At 38.8% G+C, this 19,213-nt stretch overlaps 2 protein-coding genes across 3 annotated transcripts in view; both read right to left on the reverse strand.

Moving 5' to 3' along the window:
- The window catches only part of dctn6 (dynactin subunit 6), a 213,862-nt gene that overhangs the window by 48,227 nt on the left and 146,422 nt on the right, over positions 1-19,213 (reverse strand). The window lies entirely within an intron of this gene.
- Positions 10,682-19,213, reverse strand: part of LOC311009378 (glucosidase 2 subunit beta-like) — an 87,113-nt gene continuing 78,581 nt past the window's right edge. For both annotated transcript variants that reach the window (XM_084003510.1, XM_084003509.1), the window contains 2 exons: positions 14,082-14,181; positions 10,682-11,003 (listed from right to left, as the gene is read on the reverse strand). In XM_084003510.1, the coding sequence (XP_083859636.1) occupies positions 10,866-11,003; positions 14,082-14,181 (238 nt within the window). In that variant the 3' untranslated portion in view covers positions 10,682-10,865. The remainder of the gene's footprint in view (positions 11,004-14,081; positions 14,182-19,213) is intronic.

Genomic DNA, 19,213 nt, shown 5'->3' on the forward strand with positions numbered 1-19,213 from the left:
TCGCACCAGGTCTGAGTGTAGTGAGTCCAAAACAGGCATAAAAAGCCATGGTCAAATTTGTCCCCCCCCCCAAAAAAAAGTCATACTATAGCATGTCGAAAAAAAAGTGAAAAAACGACAAAAATCTTAAAATGTTGTAAAAATGATTTTAAAAGTCATAACATTTGTTTGTTAATGCGTGTCAATCAAAGTCTGAGTGAAATGAGTCCAAAACAGCCATGAGAAGCCACAGAGTGCAGCTGGTCTAGTGGTTAGTGTGCATGCTATGGCACCATATGCACATATATGCAGCTCACCCTGGTTCGAATCCCGGCTAGAAGTCCTTTCCTGCATGTTACATCCCCCTCTCTATCCCATGTTTCCTCTCTGTCTACTGCTACATAGAAAGGTGGTCTATGCCAGAAGGGTCTTTAAAAAAAAAAAGCCTTAGTTATTTTTTTTTCCAAAAAAGTCATACTATAGCATGTCGAAAATTCAACGAAAGGGTCAGTCACAATAAATTCATAAAATATTAGTAAAAAATAGTAAAAAGTCATGAAAATAGCTCGTATCGTTTGTCGCACCAGGTCTGAGTGTAGTGAGTCCAAAACAGGCATAAAAAGCCATGGTCAGTTTTTTTCCAAAAAAAAAAGTCATACTATAGCATGTCGAAAATTCACGAAAGGGTCAGTCACAATAAATTCATAAAATATTAGTAAAAAATAGTAAAAAGTCATAAAAATAGCTCGTATCGCTTGTCGCACCAGGTCTGAGTGTAGTGAGTCCAAAACAGGCATAAAAAGCCATGGTCAGTTTTTTTTCCCAAAAAAAAAAAGTCATACTATAGCATGTCGAAAATTCACGAAAGGGTCAGTCACAATAAATTCATAAAATATTAGTAAAAAATAGTAAAAAGTCATAAAAATAGCTCGTATCGCTTGTCGCACCAGGTCTGAGTGTAGTGAGTCCAAAACAGGCATAAAAAAGCCATGGTCAGTTTTTTTCCCAAAAAAAAAAAAGTCATACTATAGCATGTCGAAAATTCACGAAAGGGTCAGTCACAATATATTCATAAAATATTAGTAAAAAAATAGTAAAAAGTCATAAAAATAGCTCGTATCGCTTGTCGCACCAGGTCTGAGTGTAGTGAGTCCAAAACAGGCATAAAAAACCATGGTCAAATTTGTCCCCCCCCCCCAAGAAAAAGTCATACTATAGCATGTCGAAAATTCACGAAAAGGTCAGTCACAATAAATTCCAAAAATATTAGTAAAAAAAATAGTAAAAAGTCATAAAAATAGCTCGTATCGCTTGTCGCACCAGGTCTGAGTGTAGTGAGTCCAAAACAGGCATAAAAAGCCATGGTCAAATTTTGTCCCCCCCCCAAAAAAAAAGTCATACTATAGCATGTCGAAAATAAAGTGAAAAAAACGACAAAAATTCTTAAAATGTTGTAAAAATGATTTTAAAAGTCATAACATTCGTTTGTTAATGCGTGTCAATCAAAGTCTGAGTGAAATGAGTCCAAAACAGCCATGAAAAGCCACAGAGTTGCAGCTGGTCTAGTGGTTAGTGTGCATGCTATGGCACCATATGCACATATATGCAGCTCACCCTGGTTCGAATCCCGGCTGGAAGTCCTTTCCTGCATGTTACATCCCCCTCTCTATCCCATGTTTCCTCTCTGTCTACTGCTACATAGAAAGGTGTCTATGCCAGAAGGTCTTTAAAAAAAAAAAGCCTTAGTTATTTTTTTTTTCCAAAAAAGTCAATACTATAGCATGTCGAAAATTCACGAAAGGGTCAGGTCACAATAAATTCATAAAATATTAGTAAAAAATAGTAAAAAGTCATAAAAATAGCTCGTATCGCTTGTCGCACCAGGTCTGAGTGTAGTGAGTCCAAAACAGGCATAAAAAGCCATGGTCCAGTTTTTTTCCCAAAAAAAAAAAGTCATACTATAGCATGTCGAAAATTCACGAAAGGGTCAGTCACAATAAATTCATAAAATATTAGTAAAAAATAGTAAAAAGTCATAAAAATAGCTCGTATCGCTTGTCGCACCAGGTCTGAGTGTAGTGAGTCCAAAACAGGCATAAAAAGCCATGGTCAGTTTTTTTCCCAAAAAAAAAAAGTCATACTATAGCATGTCGAAAAATTCACGAAAGGGTCAGTCACAATATATTCATAAAATATTAGTAAAAAATAGTAAAAAGTCATAAAAATAGCTCGTATCGCTTGTCGCACCAGGTCTGAGTGTAGTGAGTCCAAAACAGGCATAAAAAAACCATGGTCAAATTTGTCCCCCCCCCCAAAAAAAGTCATACTATAGCATGTCGAAAATTCACGAAAAGGTCAGTCACAATAAATTCCAAAAATATTAGTAAAAAAAATAGTAAAAAGTCATAAAAATAGCTCGTATCGCTTGTCGCACCAGGTCTGAGTGTAGTGAGTCCAAAACAGGCATTAAAAAGCCATGGTCAAATTTGTCCCCCCCCCCAAAAAAAAAGTCATACTATAGCATGTCGAAAAAAAAGTGAAAAAACGACAAAAATTCTTAAAATGTTGTAAAAATGATTTTAAAAGTCATAACATTTGTTTGTTAATGCGTGTCAATCAAAGTCTGAGTGAAATGAGTCCAAAACAGCCATGAAAAGCCCACAGAGTGCAGCTGGTCTAGTGGTTAGTGTGCATGCTATGGCACCATATGCACATATATGCAGCTCACCCTGGTTCGATAATCCCGGCTGGAAGTCCTTTCCTGCATGTTACATCCCCCTCTCTATCCCATGTTTCCTCTCTGTCTACTGCTACATAGATAGGTGTCTATGCCAGAAGGTCTTTAAAAAAAAAAAGCCTTAGTTATTTTTTTTCCAAAAAAGTCATACTATAGCATGTCGAAAATTCACGAAAGGGTCAGTCACAATAAATTCATAAAATATTAGTAAAAAATAGTAAAAAGTCATAAAAATAGCTCGTATCGTTTGTCGCACCAGGTCTGAGTGTAGTGAGTCCAAAAACAGGCATAAAAAGCCATGGTCAGTTTTTTTCCAAAAAAAAAAGTCATACTATAGCATGTCGAAAATTCACGAAAGGGTCAGTCACAATAAATTCATAAAATATTAGTAAAAAATAGTAAAAAGTCATAAAAATAGCTTGTATCGCTTGTCGCACCAGGTCTGAGTGTAGTGAGTCCAAAACAGGCATAAAAAGCCATGGTCAGTTTTTTTCCAAAAAAAAAAGTCATACTATAGCATGTCGAAAATTCACGAAAGGGTCAGTCACAATAAATTCATAAAATATTAGTAAAAAATAGTAAAAAGTCATAAAAATAGCTCGTATCGCTTGTCACACCAGGTCTGAGTGTAGTGAGTCCAAAACAGGCATAAAAAACCATAGTCAAATTTGTCCCCCCCCCCCAAAAAAAAGTCATACTATAGCATGTCGAAAATTCACGAAAAGGTCAGTCACAATAAATTCATAAAATATTAGTAAAAAATAGTAAAAAGTCATAAAAATAGCTCGTATCGCTTGTCACACCAGGTCTGAGTGTAGTGAGTCCAAAACAGGCATAAAAAGCCATGGTCAGTTTTTTCCCCTCAAAAAAAAAAGTCATACTATAGCATGTCGAAAAAAAAGTGAAAAAACGACAAAATTCTTAAAATGTTGTAAAAATGATTTTAAAAGTCATAACATTTGTTTGTTAATGCGTGTCAATCAAAGTCTGAGTGAAATGATTCCAAAACAGCCATGAAAAGCCACAGAGTGCAGCTGGTCTAGTGGTTAGTGTGCATGCTATGGCACCATATGCACATATATGCAGCTCACCCTGGTTCGAATCCCGGCTGGAAGTCCTTTCCTGCATGTTACATCCCCCTCTCTATCCCATGTTTCCTCTCTGTCTACTGCTACATAGAAAGGTGTCTATGCCAGAAGAAGGTCTTTAAAAAAAAAAAGCCTTAGTTATTTTTTTTTCCAAAAAAGTCATGGCATGTCGAAAATTCACGAAAGGGTCAGTCACAATAAATTCATAAAATATTAGTAAAAAATAGTAAAAAGTCATAAAAATAGCTCGTATCGCTTGTCGCACCAGGTCTGAGTGTAGTGAGTCCAAAACAGGCATAAAAAGCCATGGTCAGTTTTTTTTCCCCCAAAAAAAAAGTCATACTATAGCATGTTGAAAATTCACGAAAAGGTCAGTCACAATAAATTCATAAAATATTAGTAAAAAAAATAGTAAAAAGTCATAAAAATAGCTCGTATCGCTTGTCGCACCAGGTCTGAGTGTAGTGAGTCCAAAACAGGCATAAAAAGCCATGGTCAAATTTGTCCCCCCCCCCAAAAAAAAGTCATACTATAGCATGTCGAAAAAAAAGTGAAAAAACGACAAAATTCTTAAAATGTTGTAAAAATGATTTTAAAAGTCATAACATTTGTTTGTTAATGCGTGTCAATCAAAGTCTGAGTGAAATGAGTCCAAAACAGCCATGAAAAGCCACGGAGTGCAGCTGGTCTAGTGGTTAGTGTGCATGCTATGGCACCATATGCACATATATGCAGCTCATCCTGGTTCGAATCCCGGCTGGAAGTCCTTTCCTGCATGTTACATCCCCCTCTCTATCCCATGTTTCCTCTCTGTCCACTGCTACATAGAAAGGTGTCTATGCCAGAAGAAGGTCTTTAAAAAAAAAAAGCCTTAGTTATTTTTTTTTCCAAAAAAGTCATACTATAGCATGTCGAAAATTCACGAAAGGGTCAGTCGCAATAAATTCATAAAATATTAGTAAAAAATAGTAAAAAGTCATAAAAATAGCTCGTATCGCTTGTCGCACCAGGTCTGAGTGTAGTGAGTCCAAAACAGGCATAAAAAGCCATGGTCAAATTTGTCCCCCCCCCCCAAAAAAAAGTCATACTATAGCATGTCGAAAAAAAAGTGAAAAAACGACAAAATTCTTAAAATGTTGTAAAAATGATTTTAAAAGTCATAACATTTGTTTGTTAATGCGTGTCAATCAAAGTCTGAGTGAAATGAGTCCAAAACAGCCATGAAAAGCCACAGAGTGCAGCTGGTCTAGTGGTTAGTGTGCATGCTATGGCACCATATGCACATATATGCAGCTCATCCTGGTTCGAATCCCGGCTGGAAGTCCTTTCCTGCATGTTACATCCCCCCTCTCTATCCCATGTTTCCTCTCTGTCTACTGCTACATAGAAAGGTGTCTATGCCAGAAGAAGGTCTTTAAAAAAAAAAAGCCTTAGTTATTTTTTTTTCCAAAAAAGTCATGGCATGTCGAAAAATCACGAAAGGGTCAGTCACAATAAATTCATAAAATATTAGTAAAAATAGTAAAAAGTCATAAAAATAGCTCGTATCGCTTGTCGCACCAGGTCTGAGTGTAGTGAGTCCAATAAAAAACCATGGTCAAATTTGTCCCCCCCCCCCAAAAAAAGTCATACTATAGCATGTCGAAAATTCACGAAAAGGTCAGTCACAATAAATTCATAAAATATTAGTAAAAAATAGTAAAAAGTCATAAAAATAGCTCGTATCGCTTGTCGCACCAGGTCTGAATGTAGTGAGTCCAAAACAGGCATAAAAAACCATGGTCAAATTTGTCCCCCCCCCAAAAAAAAGTCATACTATAGCATGTCGAAAATTCACGAAAAGGTCAGTCACAATAAATTCATAAAATATTAGTAAAAAATAGTAAAAAGTCATAAAAATAGCTCGTATCGCTTGTCGCACAAGGTCTGAGTGTAGTGAGTCCAAAACAGGCATAAAAAACCATGGTCAAATTTGTCCCCCCCCCCAAAAAAAAGTCATACTATAGCATGTCGAAAATTCACGAAAAGGTCAGTCACAATAAATTCATAAAATATTAGTAAAAAATAGTAAAAAGTCATAAAAATAGCTTGTATCGCTTGTCGCACCAGGTCTGTGTGTAGTGAGTCCAAAACAGGCATAAAAAACCATGGTCAGTTTTTCCCCCCCCCCCCCAAAAAGTGAAAAAACAACAAAATTCTTAAAATGTTGTAAAAATGATTTTAAAAGTCATAACATTTGTTTGTTAATGCGTGTCAATCAAAGTCTGAGTGAAATGAGTCCAAAACAGCCATGAAAAGCCACAGAGTGCAGGTGATTCTTTTTAACATACTATACCATGACTTTTTATTACTTCATTTGAAACACTATGGTGATTTTTTACAGACAGATGGATGGACGGTGAGTATGAATCTATTGGATCTGGAGGTGAACGGAGCACAAGGATGAATAGGCAAGCAGTTAGAAAATAGTCATACTAAAGTATGATTAAAATAGTCATAGTATAGTATGTCGAAATTTGACAAAAAAAGTCAGGCGACCAAATTAATAGAATGTTCGAAAAAATTATTAAAAAGACGTAAATAGCTGTGGTATCGTACGGCAAGCACACACTAAGTGTAGTAAGTCCAAAACAGTCATAAAAAGGCATCGTCAAAAACAACATTTGAATTTTGATTAATTTTTTCATGAAATAACGAGATAATACTATGACATTTTTGGGATAAATTTTATATTTGCTTTTTATGGCTGTTTTGGACTTAGTATTGATTTTTTTTTTCATGAAATATCGACAGTGACTTTTGATTTTTTTAGACTGACTTTTTACAACTTTTACGAGCGATTTTTATGACTTTTTACTATTTTTTTATAATATTTTATGAATTTATTGTGACTGACCTTTTCGTGAATTTTCGACATAGGATGACTTTTTTTGGGGGGAAAAAAACTGACCATGGCTTTTTATCCCTGTTTTGGACTCACTACACTCAGACCTGGTGCGACAAGCGATACAAGCGATTTTTATGACTTTTACTATTTTTTTATAATATTTCATGAATTTATTTTGACTGACCTTTTTCGTGAATTTTCAACATGCTATAGTATGACTTTTTTTGGCGGGGGGGGGGGGGGGGGGGGGGGGGGGGATTTGACCATGGCTTTTTATCCCTGTTTTGGACTCACTACACTCAGACTTGGTGCGACAAGCGATACAAGCGATTTTTATGACTTTTTACTATTTTTTTATAATATTTCATGAATTTATTTTGACTGACCTTTTTCGTGAATTTTCAACATGCTATAGTATGACTTTTTTGCAACAAAAAAAATAACTAAGGCTTTTTTTTTAAAGACCTTCTTCTGGCATAGACACCTTTCTATAGCAGTAGACAGAGAGGAAAGGGGGATGTAACATGCAGCAAAGGACTTCCATTGGAACCAGGGTGAGCTGCATATATGTGCATATGGTTCCATAGCATGCACTCTGTGGCTTTTCATGGCTGTTTTGGACTCATTTCACTCAGACTTTGATTGACACGCATTAACAAACAAATGTTATGACTTTTAAAATCATTTTTACAACATTTTAAGAATTTTGTCGTTTTTTTCACTATTTTTTCGACATGCTATAGTAGTTTTTTGGGGGGGGGGGGACAAATTTGACCATGGCTTTTTATGCCTGTTTTGGATTCACAACACTCAGTCTTGGTGCGACAAGCGATAAAAGCGATTTTTATGACTTTTTACTATTTTTTACTAATATTTTATGAATTTATTGTGACTGACCTTTTCGTGAATTTTTGACATGCTATAGTATGACTTTTTTTTGGGGGGGGGGAATTTGACAATGGGTTTTTATCCCTGTTTTGGACTCACTACACTCAGACTTGATGCGACAAGCGATACGAGCGATTTCTATGACTTTTTACTATTTTTTGATAATATTTTATGAATTTATTTTGACTGACCTTTTCGTGAATTTTCGACATGCTGTATGACTTTTTTTTTTTCTTTTTTTTTAAACTGAACATGGCTTTTTATGCCTGTTTTGGACTCACTACACTCAGACTTGGTGCGAAAGGCGATACGAGCGATTTTTATGACTTTTTACTATTGAATTTATTTTGACTGACCTTTTCGTGAATTTTCGACATCCTAAAGTATGACTTTTTTTTGGTGGAAAAAAAACGTACCATGGCTTTGTATGCCTGTTTTGGTATAAGAAGACAGTATAGTATGTAAAAAAAAGACATTCAAAAGTATTTCGAAACAGTGCTAAAGTCATAGTCTAGTAGGTTGAATAAAGTAATAATAATAAAAGATAATAGTACAGTATATTTGAAAAAGTCATAAAAGAGGTAAATTAAAATCTGATGCCAATCAGTGGCCTTTCCTGCAGGTTTAAGGACCATTAAGGATGTCTAACTAAACTCACAGGGATTGTATTTTAGTTGTTAAAGTTAATGTGAAGCCATTTTGTTTTATAAAAGTAATAACGTATATTATCTTCAGAAATAGAAATGATAGGCATGAAGATGTTTATACTGTACATAATGTATCCTCACCATCCTAACGCCTTAACAAGGTGTTGAAGAGGCTAGAAGCTGACTGAAGCATCAGTATGGTGACTGAATAGACATGAGAAATGGAATGCGAATGCCCTTTTTTTTCCCTCTCAGCCCTGGAGGTATAACTGGCCTCCCTTTCAAAGAGGGACCTTAAAACAATCTCGAACAGAGTGAAAGCGGTGCTGGGTTGTGGTGGGCGTCAGTCACCACTCAGTCACTCACTAGTCAGTCAGTCAGGCGAAGGCCCCGCTATCTCCCACTCCAGATAACAGGTACCCTGAACTAGTTTCCACAAAGCTGAGTCGGAGATTAAATTCAATATAAAGCCTGTGGGCCCTTTAAGCAATTTGGAGTCAACACACAAATACGCCCACGCTCTACTGAAAAGTCTTTCCATCCCTGCCCTTCATGTGCAAATGTGCTGCATGGAGGTGTCTAAGTATGTGCTAGTGTGAGAACGCGCGCTCAGTTTCCCTACTGAATCCTTCCCACAACTCCCTTCTTTCGTTTTCCTGATCTGTCGCAACACACCAATGGCTGGTTCAACCCGGTACAGAAACTCAAAGTGCTAGCTTTTCTTTCCAAATAACTGTCCATTTAAATTGCAATCTTGCAACGCGGTTAGCATGAGAGTAATTTACCACATGATGATCCATTCAGTAAAGTGTGGAGTTGTTGATACCTTATAGATTGGCGAATCTGGTCCTTTGTGAAAGCAGGTTTTATCCAAGGAGAAGTTCTTCATGAGGACAACATAAAATCGCACCATATGGCAATGATGCAATATAAAGTTTTCACCAGATGCCTGTGATGCCTTCTGCAACATTAGACAGAGTGCTGTTGTTGACTCTGTCTGTGTGATTGGCAATATTTCCAGCTGTTGGTAGAGTTTGTGAAGGCTCACTTTTTAGAAATGTTTTATTCTGAAATCAGCTTTGGCATCTGTTGCACATCTAAAACATTTAATAGGGGAGAGATTCAAACGCATAGTGATATTATGTAGTTTCCTTGAGATGGTGGGGAATGAAAACAGATATGTTTCAAAAAAATTTTTTTTTGTCTTGTCAGTTTAGTGGCCAGTGTTTTAAGAATTTCTTACTGGAACATCTTTTGTCCGACACCTTATTGTCAGGAGTCACCCTCAAAAGGAGAATGTGGATGTGAGCTGAAGCCGGATAAATATCAAAAAGTAAAAACAACAGTCCTAAACTGCTTGGCCCGAGGCTGTTGCAATGCTAGCAGGCAAACAGCCACCCAGCTGCCCCAGCAGGGTAGGAATACATCAGGCAGCCTATACCTGACAGCTGATTTAGCTCCCCCTTAATGAGCAAAGTGCCCTGCTGCACAAACCCCACAATCTGTTACATAACATCATAAATAGCATGCACAGTAAGCAGCAGACTGCAAACGCTGGCAGAATCTTGGGAAATCAAGAGATGGTATATTCAGTACAAAATGCATCACTAAGAGTAGCCGAAAGTGTGTACATAGTATCTGTAAGTGTGTCCACTATACGTTAGTATGTAGAAATCTGGACGGTTTAATACTTAAAAACACACAAAATGTTTAACTGTGCGATCATTAAGGAAATGATGTAACAAGCAAAATTACGACAAGGAATGAGTTGGTTATAATAAAGTATGAAGTGGCTTTATTTGTGCTTGTGAATAAGCATTCGTTTGATACAGCAGTTACAATGGTAGCAATGTCACTATATTTACCCAGCTATCTACATAGTAACATGTTGAGCTTAAAGTGTTAATATATCACAGTGAAAACAGTATATAAAGGATGAGGCTCACTATATTGTATCATCTATATACTTTTTTGTATTTTTCCTTTTGTCAGTAAGACAAGGAAGCACCTTGAAAATCTCCAAAAAAAAACAATATCAACAATGCGTTACTTCGTCTCAATACTTTTTGACTTCTTTCTCATTCTGATGATGCAAATGTATAATGACAAGTCACAAATATATAGTACATCTTTAAAAAAAAAAAAAAAAAAAGGCTTAATAATCCATAAAATCAAACTTTACACAAAATAGTGCATTTGTTGGGAACTACTTTTCAGCTGAAGGTTCATTCACATTTGGTGCTGGAGTGAATATTTACAGCAGAAAATAATTATTTATCCCCATGACTCAACATTTACTTGATACAACAGTTAAATCAGTGGCAATCGATGCAGTTTCAACTATATATAACTATATATATTCAATTATTTACATAGTAATCTTGTAGGTCCTTGTATTGCAGTGTGAAGAATACTTGTGTAACACTAAATGTCACACTACAAAGCAACACTGTAACAATTAATGAAGACTAAAGTGGTCTCAGAGCAGTGTTTGACTCTGACCTTATCAAGACTTGCTTGGAAGTATACATGTTCTGACAACACAGATGTCAGGGGGGGACCCTGAGGACCCCTGTCTGTCACTGCGGGCTAGCCAAGGGGAGCCAAGTTAATCTAGGCTAGGCCAGTAAGGGAAGGGGTCACAGTTCACTGTGTATGCCCCGCTGCTTCAGCACCGGCTGACAGGCCACAGGAGTCTGAAAGTCCATGATGTACTGGCATTTGCTGGGCTCCTTCACCGATCGCAATGCTGTCTCTGTTCCGCATGTCAGTGTGACCTAGAAAAGCACAAAGGAAGAAAAGTTGAGGTGGTGAGGGGAGAGGAGCCGTTGTTAGCCTGAATCAAGAGCCGTGCCAGTCTCGTCTCCCAATGGAGGCTGATTGAAGACGCTGGCCGTCCTCTTGTTTTAGTGTTTCTAAGCAGAACTTTTGTTAAGAAACGATATTCACTAGAAGTCCAGTGATTCAAACATAATCAGGTCCTCTAGTCAAATAAAGTGATCGAACTACACACGAAGGGTGTCATCACACTGTCTAGCCTTCAAATCAGGGAGTACGAGACCCAAAGTGCTGTGAAAAGCGAGACACTGGTGTTATGGGACGTGGCGTGGCCCCCACGTGTGAACAGTGATTACCACAGTCGTGGCTGTAATAGGTGAATTTAACACCCTCCGCAAGAGAGGAGAAGGGAAAACGCAACGTATTTTACTTCTAGGGGGTTTCCATAGCAACCCCCTCACATCATACTGCACCCTGAGCAGACGATTCCTCTAACGGAACAAAAGCACCTGGAGAGACAGGGATGGGAACTTGACAGGTATTATTGTGTTGAAGTTTCAGGCTGCTGATTTGGTTTTGTACTGTACTTGGATTAAAAAAAAAAAAAAAGTCTTTTGTTATGTCACTTAGTATCTGGTTGCACAGAGATATTAAGTGGGTGTATGCCGCTTGGTGAGACAAAGTGTTTTCTTATGTGTGTGTGCGCGCAAATATTGTTGATTCAATTTGGACTTGTATTAGACCTGAGCATAAATACCATAACAGCAGTAGTTCTCCTTTAAACCTGGAGCCACAGTTGTTATAGATTTAAAGTAGCTAAACTCACTGCTCACATGTAACAACCACAATCCACTTTCAATTTAATTAATAACCGAAAGAGTTGAGCTCATCCCTCCCCACTGACTCTTAAGACACGCTGCATGCTGCTTGAATTTGGATTACCTCAAAATCCACCACTGAAACAATACATCACCCGGTCCCACTACTCGAGCACGACGAGAGAAGTGCTTTTCACCTCTGAAAGAGAGAGCGCTACCCAAAGACGGGCTTCGGCATTTCAAATATAATGAGCGCCGACTTCTGACGAGACTTCATTTATGCCGACTGCACTCGGTTAGGGGGTCGTATCAAAGGAATTCAATTTAGTCTTTTCAAAGGGGGGGTCCCTGGATGGCATGAGTACATACATTTGCAAGCGACATTTATTGGACTCTGATTTGAAGAGGGGGCCAGGCACCGAAAATAAGATGATTAAATGTGCTACATTTTCAATTGAGCAAAAATTCTCGCACAAAAAAATGTAAATGGGTCTCATAAAAGAGGCTGAATGGAAATGGAGAGAATGGTAGAAGAAGGGAAAGCTGCAGGAGAATTCGACTGGAGCAACATTAACCATAAAACCAATGTAGACTGACAGAGGGGGGAAGGCAAGTCAGCTTCTATCACTTGGCTTTGAACAAAACATCTTTTTGCCAGGCTGCTGAGTGGGCTGTGAGGACTGAACGTCTTTTACTGATTGACTGACTAAGTCTCCATTGTTGGAATACACATGCGCAGTGTGAGGCGTGCAGAGAGCAGACGGAGCAAGGCGGCTTCAAACTGTCCCGAATGAATGTGGCAAGAGTTGCTTCATTTGGCTTGAGCTTTCCCTCTGGAAACAAGCCGCCCCCCCTGGCCTCTCTGACAGTTAACTTAAGTTGGATTTATTTGTAAGTGGACTCTCATTATCTACAGCGTATTTGGCGTTCTGTGGTGGGAGGATCTCATAAACATGGCTTGTTTTTTATACACTTGTAAACTGTACATTGGTGTTTCATTTTTATGGGAGATAATGAGAATGAATATGAAATCAAATATATACATTTTAACCAGAGGATTGTTTTATCAAGGCTCAGTTTCCAACTAGTCTTATATTGTGTCTGCGGGGTACATTTACCTCAGTGGCAGAGAGAACCAGGACTTAGGTTTATGTTGGATACAGGCCTTTATTTTAATTGACCCTGCTCGCTAATTAATAAAAACTCTAAACGTCCTCCATGTTTACGGTTGCCTTTATAAATTCAGTTTAATGTACATTTCCGCACAACTAATTCCATCAGCACAGCAACAGTCATGTCAGCTGTTCCACTTTGCCTTTTCTCTCAACTCAACCTGTCCTCCACATTGAAGGTCTTGCAGCCTTCCCTTTATATGCAGGCTATTAATAATGAATACAAAATTAGAAAGCGTTAGCTTTACAACAACCAGGAGTACAGCAAAGAAGAAATTACTTTAATTGATCAGCGTATGAAAACATTATATCTGTCCCATTTCTTTACAACCGGTTGTGACAGAAGAGGGTGGAGCTTAACAACCAAACGCTAAATTATACATTTTAAGGTGATCAAACATACGTGGCTTTATTTGAACTAAATGGGACCATCATTTTTAAAAAATAACATCATGCTGTGTTGAAGATTTTAAATGAGACCATAAAGTGGGTCATTTAAAACCAGTGGAATCGCCCCCTGCTGGCTATTAGAAAGAATGCAAATTGGCTTCACGTTTCAGAACCGGAGGTTGCAACCTAGCACCGCATGACATGTTGTTGCACTGATGGATTAAGTGCCGAAATGGACATGTTCTTTTTCTCTGGCCTGTATCTGCGGCCAGCTTTAATTTGTTTATCCTGGCTACGGCCCGAACTATTTTTTTGATATTCTGCCATTATCTAAAAACGTCCATCAAGAACATTACATTTAAAAGAAGAGAAAAAGAAAACTGCTTAATTCATATACTATTCATCTAGCGTCAAAGATGGTGAGTATGAATGGAAAACTTCAAAATGAAACTCAAGAGAAGCATTTAAATGAATGTCTCATGAATTAAAATCCAAATGAGGTCTGTATCGCATCTTTTATTTTGGTTCGACCTCTAATGAGCCGTGCAAAACAACTTACAACATCTGCTTATATGACGGTCTGTCAGCGTGTATGTACCATTTGTTCATCTGTCTATATTTATTTATGTCGCCCGCTTTGTGCCTTCATATGCTCCCATTACATCGAGTGTGAGTGTGAAACACATTCAGTACTTACTATAGTGCTACGTGAACCTCCTTGCCAGCAGGGTTCTCCATTCTCATAGACCATCTGACTGTACTGGTTCTTTGTTGTTCCTGCCCACATCCCCCACGTCCTGAAAAATAAAAAAAATGTCACTTTTAATATTTCAGGAAATCAGGAAACAAACTTTTTTTGCTACCCTTTTATAAACAGTTGGGACAAATAGAGTACAGAAACATATCATTTGTTTTACTTTAGCTCATTGAAAATCACTTCCTCCTAGCAAACATAAAAAAAAGCTGGCAAGATGGCCTGGCAGTGCCGATCCTGGCAACAGCGCTCACGTGTGTCTTCTCTCCTTTTCAACAATGGAGGGGAAAAATATTAATTACCATTTTGTCGGAGTTAATTCTGTGTGCGGTACCACACAAGGGAAGGGGAAAAAAGGAAAAAACAATGCCAGTGAAGCCCATCTCAAATGAGGCTGTGGCTGCCCAGTGCTAGCTAATTACATTCTCACCAAACATTTCAAGGGGAGATGAAACCAAAGCAAACCAGGGTGCCAGTGGACACTGTCCAACACAGCCTGCACAAGCGACATGATGCCATTTGATTCGTGTTTGCCTTCAGCTGCTAACTTCCTCTGATCTTTTGTTGAACTTGAGCAGCGGCGTACTGCTGGTAAGTACTGGTTCTGGTGAAAACATTGTAAATCTTTGAATGAAGACTTCCATGTGTGTTACTCTGATCTCTTTCCCTACATGTAACTTTTTATTCTGCTTGTAATGCTAAATATTCTGAACAGAGAATGAAATCAATCTTTGTTCCTTTCAGGGAAGCATGGACGATATATCAAGAAATAAAACCTGATAGTCTGCAGGTATTTTTTCTAAATGGCTTGTCAATGTTCTGTTAATCATTCTGGATAAAGAGCAACAAAAAGCCAATAATTAAACATATTGTTGTTTTAATCTGCCTAAGTGCTCACCAGTGCCAACCCAGTCACAAGTGCACTTGATCAATGTGCCTACATTGACCTTTTCACAGAGAATTAAAGTAGTAAGATCTGCCCTGTTGTTAGTGTACTGTTTTTAGTATTATGGATAGCTACTCCGCTATATTTTATGGCCTATTATGACATTTTTATTGGTTCTGTAATTGATCTCAATCGTATATAATATACACGTATATTTTTCTAAAGTAAATCGAAAAACATAATTCATATTTGATATTGCTATTTTCTTCCTTTATTAATGACAAGAACAAGACACAGACTGACTTAATCAAATGTGGGAGGTTGTAGAGGAAAACAAACCACACACGTTTCACTCTACAGTATCACAGTGTGCCAAACAAACAGAATCTCTTTCCGTATTTCCTTAAATGCTATTTTTATTCTCATTTGACCTCGACGAGGTCAAACATGGAGATTTCAAAAAGCACTATCGCTTTTTACAGACTGTCTTCAGGTCCTCAAATGTGGATTTTCTGCCGTACATGACGCGCGCGGCTTATTAAAGATGCCTGAACGGGTCAGTCAGAGGTGAATTGCTCACACAAATGAAAGCCGGCTGGGCCCAAGCGTCTCGCCTTTTTCCTTCCAGCCTGTTTGATTGGGTTTTAGCACTCTGTTAGTACCAGGAGGCCCGCAAATGGATCGCTGTCAGGGCCAGCGGAGAAAGTGACAGTGCTCCAGCTCTTGCTGCTAGTTGACCAGCGATCTCTTGCACATCACCTTCATACGTTCTGGTCTGCCATATCCCCCCACCAACCCCCCCCTCATAACACACCTCATTCCTTCGCCTCACGTTTGGTTCACTTCCTTGCTTAATCTCCATTCTTACTCTGTCAGCCCTGCTGTGCCCCAGGAGGCAGCGTAGGCCCTGTCAATTAGACTTAAGATATCACTGAGATGTGGCCAACGCACTCCAGGCATTTACACTTTCAGGAGTCACAAGATGAAATTGTATTGGCGGAGCATTCCCCATTATAATACCTACCTGCACTTAATAATGGCTGGTCATTTGACAGTTCACCAGACTAATGCACAGCTCATTATTTACACCTCTGGAAAACACCCCATCGGGGATAATTGCTTAATTTCACAGCACCAGGGTGCACAAACATGACTTTATGTTAGTGAACCTGTTACTGACAATAAAGCACAACCCTAATGTACAAAATGCAATCCTCCCCCCCTGGGATTTTTTCATCCAATTTACCACATTTTGGCTTTAAGCTGCAGCCATGATACACATGATGCGCACTTGCACTCGTGCTATCAGGGCTAGTCTCTTGAAATTATCTGGGTTACCGCATGCATATTCTTCTTTCAAAATAGACTGGCTTATCTGCTGCACCTGTTTTCTGAAGCAAAGCTGGAAATCCTGTTTGCCTGCTCGACAAAATGGTTCCCACCCAACTACTCCTTTTTTTTTCAGACGGGACTCACATTTTCGGGAGTAAAACATGGAAAGACGACGCGCTGCTGTTTTTAGTCCAATAAAGTAGCATCAATGCACCTAATTAAAGTATGTAAATAGATTAACATTGGCAGCAGAGAGTAAAGTGCATCTTAGCTTTTGTAGGAAATCCATTTCCGACCACATGGAGAGATGGGAGGGGCCACAAAGGCACACTTTAATGATTAATGATGGATGATAGTGAACACGTGCTCCTTTTAAGGCTTAAAACCTCGAGAATCTCATTTACAGATATCTGGCTTATAATTCAATCTCTGTCTGGTCTCCCCTAATGCCATGAATGCACCTTCCATCACAGATAAACCTGTAACAGCAGCATATCTAGCCAGCTAAATTATATTATCCATACATTTGCAAAGCATCACGGGCGAGATAGTGGGGCCGCGGAGAACACAGACACACCTCTAATCGCACACATTAGGGGGTCAATCTCATTTAATTCTCCCTCTGAATCACTAAGGTACGATTTCTATTGACACACGGAATCGCTGATGGAGTTGTGATTCGATCACAGCCGGTATCCACAGAAATACCATTCAAATCGCAGTTTCAAAGCAAAGTTTTATTGCAAGACTTAATAAAGAGCTGAAGAATAATGGATATGCAACACTGGATATACAATTTTGGAATTCAAATGCATGTTAAATACTGTTTTAGAAGTGTTATGACGGAATTGGTGTTGGGTTTTTTCACACACTAATCCTTGTTGGGAATAATTAGAATTTTTAAAAGATGATTAGCTTCTCCTTTTCTTCGACTGATAATGGGTTGAGCTGCTATAAGCCTTTCTTATTTATTGCGGTCGCCAGGGATTGTGTCTTAAAACTTCATCGCCTCATTAATCAGTATGCCTCGAGTGATGAATCCACGGCTCATCTTGATCAACCCTGATTGGTGCCAAAGGTATATTTGTGCAGGACTTAAAGGTAAACATGGTTATTTTTGTGTGTGTTCTGAGACCCTGAGCCCTGAGAAAGTGAATCAACATAACGGGGGGCCCCGATCAGGAGCCAAATTGGCCAATCTGAACACAATTTTATCTATTTAAAGTAATCTCTCCACCCCGGGGAACAAGATTCCAATATTGCGTAGTGAAAAAATTCAGATATATATGATTATTTATAGGATAACTACTCACCGTGTGTTTGAGAGAGCAGGTTCAAACAATCGGAAGGCCCCCAAACTAGTTGCCCTCGCTAACATTAGCTGCTTTGTTTCAATGGAGTTAACCTGAAAAAAATGATACAGGCCGATATTCAACCGCGCTGTTCTGTCTGGAGATGCAGTAACTAAAACCAAAGTATGTGTGGAAGAGCTATCTGTAAGGGGAAGTCTGCTAGCCGCTAGGCTAATTTATGCAGTGTAAGATGTCATAGGCTTAAGCCAGTGGTGATTAGAGTGTCGCCCCAGGTATTGTAGCAATAGGAACGGCCCACATTTCCCATCATGCCTGCCTACAGCCTAATGTGCTGGACCGAGTATTTTATTAATTGTGCCATTTTAGGTCCTAAAGCGCAAATGTTGTTAGTGTTCGTAACGTGTTATGTGTCAGTGGTTTATGTTGGTTATTATCATTTTTTTGTGCTGGGTTACATTTCTCGACTCCAGCTGTATTCTGCTACGATGACAGGGCCCTCTGTGCTGTATTATACTAGGTTATACTGTAGGCAGCAGTGCAAATATGTAATGACTACCCCTCTGAGCTGCTATAACTAGAAGCACTTTCCATATTTCAAAATGTATGTTTTATATTTGCCACCATTAGTGCCAATACTGATATATCTGCAATAGGCTAGTATTGGATTAGCAAATATCCCTCGATGTCAGGTATCATAAAAGGTTGTTAATTACAACGCTGAAACATATTAACAGATACTCAGCTCTAAAAAGCATGAGTTTCTAGAGAACGTTCAGATGCAGACCATTCGTTTTGCAGCAACTGTCAAGGATTCGATGTGCCAACTCAGCATCCGATTTCTTGTAAATACTTCGCTAACAACCGGCTCCTCACACTGAATCCTAACCTGCGTCGAGGTGGTGTTAAGTCTGTGCTTATTACTGTCAACCTTCCCCACCGTAGCATCCACTCATTAGCTGCCAATTCAATGAATTATACCTCACAGCTATGCTTTTAACTGCTCTAACAAGCGGTCTGAAGCAGCAAGTTAGTCCCCTCACTATGCTGTTAATGCTCCTAATCATTTACAGCATGACATGCCGCGCTGCACAGGCAGGTAGGGGAAGCAATTTGGGAGCTGTTGGTTAATTTGGACCCGGCGAAGCAGCGCTCTCGCGGCTAAGTAGTGCCAGGCATCGCTGACCTCTGCCACACGCGTAAGGTCACCCATCAGAGAGCGGCGGTTTGAGATGAGCCCAGACGCCGTCATTACTGTGCCAGTCACTGATGTTCCTCTCACAATCCCACCACCGATCGTGCCAGCATCTCGATAAATAATTCATATGCGTCGGAACATGTGAAGGGCATACCCATGCTCAGCTTTCACTTCATTTCATATGAGTGACATACAAAGATGGCAGTTAAAATGCCTCATTCTATATCGTGGGGTACAGAAGAGGATTCATATATAATAGTGTATGTGGTGAATCTTCAACAGGTCAATTATTAAAAATGCAGACTGCATACTAGATGATTTTTGGCTAGTTGTCTTAAGCATGGTGACC

The sequence above is a fragment of the Eutrigla gurnardus genome, assembly GCF_963514095.1.
Source record: "Eutrigla gurnardus genome assembly, chromosome: 23".
NCBI lineage: Eukaryota > Metazoa > Chordata > Actinopteri > Perciformes > Triglidae > Eutrigla > Eutrigla gurnardus.